Consider the following 10398-nt stretch of genomic DNA (forward strand, 5'->3'; position numbering starts at 1 on the left):
AAAGGAATGTAAAATAAGAGCTTGATCACCCCAGGGGGGGGGGGGGGGGAAGTTTGTTCAATGAATAGCTAATGTTAACCGTTGTACCTGGGTCATGGAGGGCAGATGTGGGTGGAGGACTACTCGAACACGAGGGCATCTATATGTAGGAGGACAGCTGATGTAGGAGGACGGCTGATGTAGGAGGACGGCTGATGTAGGAGGACAGCTGATGTAGGAGGACAGCTGATGTAGGAGGACGGCTGATGTAGGAGGACGGCTGATGTAGGAGGACGGCTGATGTACGAGGACAGCTGATGTACGAGGACGGCTGATGTACGAGGACAGCTGGTGTAGGACAGCTAATGTAAGAGGACAGGTAATGTAGGAGAATAGCTACCGTAGGAGAACAGCTAATGTTAAAAGACAGCTTATGTAGGAGGACAGCTAATGTAAGAGAACAGCTAATGTTGGAAGAGCTTATGGAGGACAGCTAATGTAGGAGGACAGCTAATGAGAGAATTACAGCTAACGTTTTGGAACAGCTAAAGTAGGACAACTAGTGTTGTAGGACAGCTCTTGTAGAAAGTCATCCAAGATAGTAATTACAGCTAACGTTAGAGAACAGCTAAGGTTGGAGGACAGGTAGTGTACGACCGATTTCAAACAGGAGATCAGACCTAAATTTCCAAATCCTCTTCCCTTCACCGTGACATCTGTTGTATGAAATTTGACCGAACAGATAAGATCTAACTCGGTATACTCTACTGACCATCGGATCCAATCCCCTCCTTGTCCTAGTTACTCATCCGAGCATAGAATCTATTCCCCTGCACAGCCCAGCTTCAAAACCATTTACGTCCTTGTCTTCACTCAGAGCCTCGTCACCGGCTCTCTAAGATGTCCTGAAACTGATTATGGATTGACAACATGGCTTTGGGAGAAGGTGAACTTGAATTACATTCATTTCTGGTGGGTTTTGAGTCTCTCAACAATGGACGGGACGATGATGTTTTAATCTCGACGTCAATAAATCTTTGGATCGGGATCCACTCCAGAGTACGTTATGTGAAGGACAATAGTGAACATGACAAGGGCTTGACTAACAGACAGGAAGCAGTGGGTCAATATTCAGGAAATCTAATCTATGTGGGACCCAGGAAATAGCGGAGTACCTCAGGACTTTGTCCTGGGGCCGCAGTTATCCATAATATTCAGTATTGATCTTACCGAAGGAGAACATAACAACGGAAGTAGATTTGCCAAGATGAGGTAGAAGAAAATGGGAATTTTGAGTTGAACTAATGCCACCTGAAGACCTTGGGAAGACCCTCACAGTCTTCGTTGTCAAAAGAAAAATGGTTGATGAAGGTACCTGTACATAAACAAAAAAAAAAACTAAGTCTCTGGTTGGATAACGGGGACACTAAATCATGATGTAGATTCTGAAAAAAAACCCGAGTCAGACGAGGGTTTAGACACAGGTAACTGTAAACAGGGATCTCAAGCTAAAAGCGCGCGAAATACAGCAAACACATACATGAGTTTACAACTTATAGGAACGCGAGTAACAGGACTCTATAACGTTACAGCTGTACCCACCATAACCACACGCAGACGATGTGGTACAGTTCTGATCACCACTACGCATTAGGTAAAACGGCTACACAGATCACACAATGAAGGATGAAGACATCAACGCCAGGTAGTAGAATCCCTCCGTAGGGAGAGAGATTAGGAAGACCTGACTCCCAGCCCTGAGTGTGGAGGAGGAGGAGTGAGGGGCAGTTTGATGAGAGATGTAGACGTGTAAAATAGCGGTAATAAGGAACTATAGATACGTCAATCCAAGAGACAGTAGGCACCAGAGGATCGACATATATTTAGAATAATTAAGAACCTTGGTAGACACTGGAATGGAAACGGGGCAGGAGACGAATGGCACAAGTTGGCTTTGTCAGATCAAGAGACACTCGGCACGTTGGCAAGTTCCTGACATACGTTAGAGAAATGCATGACTGGTAATGGCCAGGCGTTGGCATAAGCTGCCTCGCATGGGACAGGAGCCCACCTAAAGCTTCCCGAGTTTCTTGTGTTCTTAAAATGAGTTGGTTGATGGGGATTTGTCCAGTATGGTTCGTCCACAGTGAGTTCGATAATGGGGATCTGTCCAGTATGGTTCGTCCACAGTGAGTTCGATGTTTGGGATCTGTCCAGTATAGTTCGTCCACAGTGAGTTCGATGTTTGGGGATCTGTCAGGTATGGTTCGTCCACAGTGAGTTCGATAATGGGGATCTGTCCAGTATGGTTCGTCCACAGTGAGTTCGATGTTTGGGGATCTGTCCAGTATGGTTCGTCCACAGTGAGTTCGATAATGGGGATCTGTCCAGTATAGTTCGTCCACAGTGAGTTCGATGTTGGGGTCTGTCCAGTATGGTTCGTCCATAGTGAGTTCGATGTTGGGGTCTGTCCAGTATAGTTCGTCCACAGTGAGTTCGATGTTGGGGTCTGTCCAGTATGGTTTGTCCATAGTGAGTTCGATGTTGGGGACCTGTCCAGTATGATTCGTCCAGTGAGATCGATGTTGAGGATTTGTCTAGTGTGGAAGATGAAGATTTGTCCAGTATGGTTCGTCCACAGTGAGTTGCAATTTAGGGATTTGTGTGGTAAGGAAGATGGGGATTTATCTAGTATGGTTCGTCAGTTAGAGACTGGGATTTTGTCTAGTATTTTTCGTCCTTAATGAGTTAGAAGTTGAGGATATGTCCCCAGTTTCACGTACGTACTCGAATAACTTAGCGATAGCACATACTCCTCTTCCACTCAAACTTGAATCTGTGTACTGGTCTAACACGTGAAAAAAGAAAAAGTTGTTTGACAGTTCCTTTCAACATCATTTTCTCTTTAATTTACGAGTGATTACAGCGAGTCATGTACTGTCATGCAGTTTATGGAGAGAACAATTCAGTAATTCCTTCATTCTTGTCAGTTCCTGAATTAGTAAAGTTACAAGAAGCAGATCATTTCATTCCTTCTCTCACTGTGACTTTTATCATTCCTATATACAGTTTCTTTTTTTTCATATTGTTGCCCACAAACTTGTAATGTTTTCACTCGCATGTGTATGTCGACTCCCTCGTCCTAATACCATGGCCAAACTCTTTTTCCATTTCCAGGAAGAATTAAGGAGACTCCTGACAATTTAAAAGAGATATGGTATGTGTCTTGCACTCAAAGTTCCTTTTTAGAATAGTACACTGTATAATAGTATCAGCATATTTTCTGTATCTATTTTTGCTCTAACGATTTGTCACAAGTATTTCTCTTTTTTTTTTCATATATGTAGGGAAGCCGGGTAAGTACCTTATCCCTTAACATGAGCTTGTCTATCCTCTTAAAAGAAAAAAAAATAATCACCCGGAAACTTTTTCCTTGGCGACAGGAGGAGATCCAGAAGCTCGCGGCCCAGATGGAGTTCATGAAGATCGTGCACATGGAGATGAACAACAGGCACCTCAAGCCCAAGCCCGGTGGCTACTTCAGCGAGAAGAACTCGGTCATGAACACAGCACAGTCACCGGGAGCCAAGACCGTACACCCACCCACCACTAAGACCTCGGAAGCCAGTAACGAGAACTCGTCAGCCAGGCTCTCCCCAGCGGCTGAGTTGGCCTCGGAGAGAGTCTGACTAGTTGCCCAGAGTGAGGAGGTATGGTTGTGAGCAAGTGTCGACAACAACAACATTAACAACATGCAAGATACCCATCTTCTACCTCTTCTTTTTTTATCTGAAAATTGGAGAAAACGGTTTGTTTTTGCCGGAGACTATTATATTTTTTTTCTTCTTTTATGACGGTTGGAGAAGAGGACTGGGCTATTGTGTTCTTCATATTCAGGCGTAAGATTAATTGTATTGAAGTCGTGTTCAAAACGGTAATACAGTATTAGTCAATTGTGTAGAGCGAATGCCACATACATTCAAAGTATTTTCGTTATCACGATTAATATTTAAGAGAACAGGATCATTATAGGCTAGAGCGAAGTATATGTAACAAAAAAAAATTGATAAAGAGGGAAAGAACACGATATATATATATATATATATATATATATATATATATATATATATATATATATATATATATATTTGTGTTATTGCTGAACATGATGATATACGAGAGTATAACATCAATACAAACTAAAAACAAAAGAATTATTTATATATATATATATATATATATATATATATATATATATATATATATATATATATATATATATATATATCATTTGATAGACGACTAGGATCCTTAGAGGAAACTGATAGATAGAATCTCTCTCAGCAGAAGGCTACACACCAGAACCGGCCCTTGTCTCAGTAAGACCCGATTGATCGGCAAGATTAGGAGCCGATACATCGGTAAGGGTACGTGTTTTCAGGATAAAACCGAGAAATATCAATATTACCGATAATAATTATCATACTAATAATTATCATACTAATTACGCGTTAGGTATTATTTTTATGTAATGCAATGGTTATTATTAGAAAAAATTTATTATTATTATTACTATTATTATTATTAGGGAAATGGAGGTCATATTGATTCTCGCATTGAATTTTGGCAATTCTGATTTTTTTTCTTATGTATATATATATATATATATATATATATATATATATATATATATATATATATATATATATATTATATATATATATATATATATATATATATATATATATATATATATATATATATATATATATATATCAAGAAGTTAGCACAGTGATCATAATTAAAGCCCAGTATTTATTTACGTAACGTGAGGTTCCAGAATGTTACACAATGAAAAGCATAGAAAACAGAGTGAGGAGATGCGTACAAAAGGCAATGCAGGAGAAGAAAACGAGAAGAAAGGAGAGATCAGGCAACTGGTAAATGATCCAAATTTTGAATTAATCTTGTCATCTCAATTTTTTTTGCACACCCATGTAAGGTCCTGTTTAGGTATGATTTGAGGTGACGCACTTCTCGTCTGGCACACACACACACACACACACACACACACACACACACACACACACACACACACACACACACACACGTACACTTACACACACACACACGTACACTTACACACACACACACGTACACTTACACACACACACTTTCACACGTACACGTACACTTTCACACACACACTCGCACACATTCACACATACACGTACACTTACACACACACACACACACACACTCGCACACATTCACACGTACACTTTCACACACACATTCTCTCTCTCTCTCTCTCTCTCTCTCTCTCTCTCTCTCTCTCTCTCTCTCTCTCTCTCTCTCTCTCTTATACACCTTCACACAGACACACACACCTGGGATACATGTTCTCTGGCGTTACATTTACATGTTTTTTTTTTTTCATATTTATATATATTCAAGGGGAAAGGTCACACACACACACCCTGGCGTCACATAGTGTGTGTGGGGGTGGTGTGGTGGGCTGGAGTGCGTGCGTGCGTGCGTGCCCACCTCAAGCCAAGAGGACAGACAGGTCAACCCACCCTTGACATAGGAAAAGTAGAAATAGATTATCCCTCACTCGATAGACACTCATTTTGCAACTATACTTCTTCACCCACACGAGCAGCAGAACGAAGAACTCTTGATCGATCAATGTGATTCGATGATGAATCCGTACGACTGATCAATGTGATTCGATGATTAATCCGTACGACTGATCGATGTGATTCGATGATGAATCCGTACGATTGATCAATGTGATTCGATGATGAATCCGTACGATTGATCAATGTGATTTGATGATTAATCCGTACAATTGATCGATGTGATTCGATGATTAATCCGTACGACCGATCAATGTCATTCGATGATTAATCCGTACAATTGATCAATGTGATTCGATGATTAATCCATTAATCCGTACGTCTTAGATCGCAATCCAGTGACCCCGCGGGTGATCTGATGCCATCGAGGTGGGTCACTGGATGCGGAATTTCGTGACGTAGAATCTGCCAAACGAAGTGAGGTCAAGAAGAAGCTACTCCGGACGGAGCATAAGGTAGAAAATCCTTTAGATAATACAGGAAAATACACGCGAGTTGCTCCCTCGGTGGCGTTCGAATCCTCTTGTTCTCTTGTTCAAAGTAGGTGTGTTCTCGTCTAATGAACAAGAGATCAGAGACCTGTGTTCTCGTCTAATGAACAAGAGATCAGAGACCTGTGTTCTCGTCTAATGAACAAGAGATCAGAGACCTGTGTTCTCGTCTAATGAACAAGAGATCAGAGACCTGTGTTCTCGTCTAATGAACAAGAGATCAGAGACCTGTGTTCTCGTCTATTGAACAAGAGACCTGTGTTCTCGTCTAATGAACAACCGAGATATAGAGACAATCCTCTCCTACACATAGTTCACCGACTTTGCATAATACATTGAGAACGTTAGGGCTAAACTGATTAGGATACGAAGGACAGATTGTGACTGAAGAAGGTTAAAAAGTAGACCCCACCCACCCCCAAACCATCAACCACTCGGTGAGATGAACACTTGAAATTCTGATGGTATTTTTCGGGGGGCGGTGATGCCAAAAAGAGAGAGAGTGTGTATATTGCATTGCTTTATATACTCCAGTTATCTAAGTTGTGCCTGACACCATTTCGGGGTCGAGGTATGTTGCGACACCATCTCGGGGTCCAGGTATGTTGCGACACCATCTCGAGGTCCAGGTATGTTGCGACACCATCTCGGGGTCCAGGTATGTTGCGACAGACGTAGTGTTCCAAGGCCGTGAAGACCGAGTGTACGTATAGCAGTGAGACAGCAGACGACTCTTGTCTGCGTGTTAGGAAGTTTCTGTTTTATCTTTTCTTTTATTTCAAAGGTTTTGAAGGGACCAAGACAAAGATTCTCTTATCAGTACATTAGTTCATTGAGCTAGTTAGATTTGTAGCTGATGCGGCATCTCCAAAAGTTTTTGAGTTCCTCGAAATTTGTGAGTTATGAGTTACGGTTTTGGAATATTATTGCCGCCCACCCCCCACCTGAGAGCGACATTTTGAGTGAGGTGATGGTTCGTACATCACACACAACAACTGTTAAGTTTTAAGAGCATCTTTTTTCTTTTATTGAGCGTGGCTCATCTCTGAAGATTTCTGAGCCTTGGAATTCGTGAAATTAAATGTGAATTGACACGTGAATTAGTTGACTGTAGGATGATGAATTAACTGTGGATGACACGTGAATTGGCCGAGTGCAGGAAGATGAATTAACTGTGTATTGACACGTTAATTAGTTGACTGTAGGATGATGAATTAATTGCGTATTGACACGTGAATTGGCTGAGTTTAGGAAGATGAATTAACTATGGATTGACACGTGAACTGGCTGAGTGTCGGGAATGTGCACTCGACTCTATGTTTTCCTGAGCCCCAGGTTATAACCTCTCCTACACAGCTGTCGGAGTTGGCTGAATATTCTCTACGAACTCGGCCAGTTCATCCCCCGCTTCTCTTCTCTGAAGAAGATCCTGCCATAACGATAGATCTTCTTCAGGGAAAAGAAAGAAAGAAAGAAAATACACGGAAGACGAGAGTACCATAAGACTTATAATTAACATGGTAATTTCTATGGGTCATTGTTGAACTGTACCGTCAGTGTTCAGTGTCGAAATATATTGTTTGTTTTTTTTTCTCTCTCTCTCTTCTAACATGCGAAGATTAGGTATTAAGAACTATTAGTCATATATTGGAGCCTGGTGTTACGCTGCATGGTTAGTGAGACTTCAATAACTTGTGTGGTTTAACCAAATAGATTTTAAGTACATACCAATTACTGTTGGATGGATTCTGTATGTCTAGATTTAAAGTGAGAAATAAAACACCACCAGATTCTGCTGGTTTTCTTCGCCTACGCCTTATCATAACTGAATCCTTATGCTTCTTCCGTGTTGCAATTTGATTTTTTAGATAAACCTTTTATCACTCTAGTTCAACTGATCTCGAACGTGCTCTCATGTAATGGCGTGTTAATGTTACCCCCAGACTTGGCAATTTCGTAGAAAACGATATCGTCTGATCTTAATTCACGTGTCTTCTCACTCATCCTCTCCATTGATTCATACCATTTCAGCACCTCCCTCAACCTCTTCCCTTTACCCTATCATTTCTTGCTCGATCAACTTTACGCCACTTTTGGTCCACAGTTCCTCTTCATCTCCGATCTATTCACTTTCTTCAGTGTTTTACCATCCAGTTGTCACCCCTCGCAGCCATACAACACCGTCTGGACTACCCATATATATATATATATATATATATATATATATATATATATATATATATATATATATATATATATACATACATATATATATATATGCAAAAACATACACGAGTAGCGAATGCACATAAAAGGTAAGTAAAACCACAAGGAAACGGAAAATGGCAAGTGTTAAGCGCTTTCGTATAATTACAGACTGAGTACAAATATAGAGAACCAGAATATACCACACCAGCCACCACTTGGCGGGGCCTCAGGTGAAGGAATTAAGAAACAGGTGAAGGAATTACGTCACAGGTCTCCCTCGACGACCTCACCTCTCTCAAGTTACCCACTTGGGTTAATCTATGTTCTGGGAAACATATTGACAATTTGTCACTTATAAACTTATCTGATTTATATAAACGAACATTTTGATTATAATAACTTTTAATATGTTTGATAAATGACGAGCCAACAATTTTCTGTCTATGACTGAGTTATGTCACAACCATACTACTGCTCCAGTCAAGGTCATGACCAAAAGTCTTTGAAGTGGGCAAAATACTGCATTAGATTCTTAACCAAATCTAACACTACTATTAATGTTGGTAAATCCTGATATTAAGAACATTACCAATATGACTAATGTAAAACTGATCACACCCTTTACAGGGGATGTTGTACACACACAACCCTTCTGAGAAGTTACAGAACTTTTCAGAATGGAAGCAAAAGTGAACAGATATATGGCAGAAAAGTTCAGATGTAACACATTTTGAACATTATCACTGCGTGAAACGCATTATAGTGAAAGTCAAAACAGACTCCAAGCAAGCAAAGACGAGGGATCAATCACCTCTTTCCGTCGCACTGGAGTTCCAAAGCCATGGTGGGTGATTTCTACCAGCGTCATACAAACGCTACTAAAATGCATCTGTTGTACGTAGTGCTTGAGATGTTTTAACGAGTTTCAGATTTCAGGTGTGGAGCAGCGAAGTGACAAACTGTACTTAACTGAACTTGAATTTGATCGAGTAAACATGGATTACATCGTAGATTATGACGATACTTTCGCAGAATACGAGAAATTACCATACTCGAGATGAACGTACGTATATTCAAATACAAGGACAGGATCACCTTCCCTGCGGGCAGCTCGCTGGGTCTTCGGAGCAGCCCCATTAACCTCTTAAGCACGACGGTATATTTTCACCGAGCTCGAAGGAAACGACCCATAAGTGCACGCTGTTACAACCAGTGGGTATGACTGTCTATCCTTTGACCTGAGCCTTAAGGTCTGGTCCTTGTATGAAGTCGTACTGTCGAGTTGAAGGCAGGGTCAGAGATCATAAGGCTTCTCTGTAGACAAGAAGAGCGTATTGGCCGAAATTGCCGTCGACGAGAAAGCTTGAGAAGGAAAGTCGCTCTTGCGGCGGCTCATTCCAAAAGAAGATCTCACGATTGAGTTGGTCTCTATCACCTATTAGAGATGATGGTCTTCGTCTCGGACTACTAAGTAGCTATCTGTGTAGCGACAACAGGTGGCTGGACTGAGGGAAGGAAATGGCAACATCTTCCCGCCTACTGATTTTGGACGCCTCCTTCAAGCCGTTGATGAATATCCTGAGAGACGCCAAGCGTGGCGTCATCAGAGCCCTTCCTTTGTCTGGTTCATCAGACATCTCTTTTTTTTTTTTTCAATTGGGATTTACTTCACAACAAAACCCAGCGCCTCAAGCAGACCCCTCATTATCGATAGCATCCTCATCGCAGAAGGAGACAAGGAGAATCGCCTCTTCTTAAACAACAGCAATAGAACTAATAAGGACATTCTCTTATAACCATAATGTCCTCAACACCACACGTCCTCAACTTACAAGACAGACGAGAGGATACCCCAGCCATCATATACCCCAGCCATCATATACCCCAGCCATCATATACCCCAGCCATCATGATCACCAACGACGACGAGTGCTGGCAACCCAACGACCAACCCAGACCTGCAACATGAAGACTCAAGAACCTCGACACAGCCAACAACTTCAACCACAAATAAAATCCTCCTCCCCCACACATACACACACCTCCAGATCCTTCCACGTGGGTTCTTTTATGAATTC

The 10398-nt window shown here is 41.4% G+C and overlaps 1 protein-coding gene and 1 long non-coding RNA gene across 5 annotated transcripts in view; both read left to right on the forward strand.

Annotated features, from left to right (window-relative positions):
* Window positions 1-4190, forward strand: part of LOC139755113 (probable G-protein coupled receptor CG31760) — a 424310-nt gene extending 420120 nt beyond the window's left edge. For 3 of the 4 annotated variants that reach the window (XM_071673250.1, XM_071673248.1, XM_071673249.1), the window contains one exon: window positions 3423-4190. In XM_071673250.1, the coding sequence (XP_071529351.1) occupies window positions 3423-3668 (246 nt within the window). In that variant the 3' untranslated portion in view covers window positions 3669-4190. Of the gene's footprint in view, window positions 1-3156; window positions 3197-3422 lie in introns of all 4 variants that reach the window. The other variant, XM_071673251.1, reaches the window with a different exon arrangement.
* A 506-nt stretch (window positions 4191-4696) lies between these two features.
* Window positions 4697-7903, forward strand: LOC139755114 (uncharacterized). The gene is made up of 2 exons (XR_011714032.1): window positions 4697-6677; window positions 6736-7903. It is a non-coding gene; the product is annotated as an uncharacterized lncRNA (long non-coding RNA).
* The last annotated feature ends 2495 nt before the right edge of the window (window positions 7904-10398 follow it).

Source organism: Panulirus ornatus, chromosome 18 (genome assembly GCF_036320965.1).
Source record: "Panulirus ornatus isolate Po-2019 chromosome 18, ASM3632096v1, whole genome shotgun sequence".
Classification (NCBI taxonomy): domain Eukaryota; kingdom Metazoa; phylum Arthropoda; class Malacostraca; order Decapoda; family Palinuridae; genus Panulirus; species Panulirus ornatus.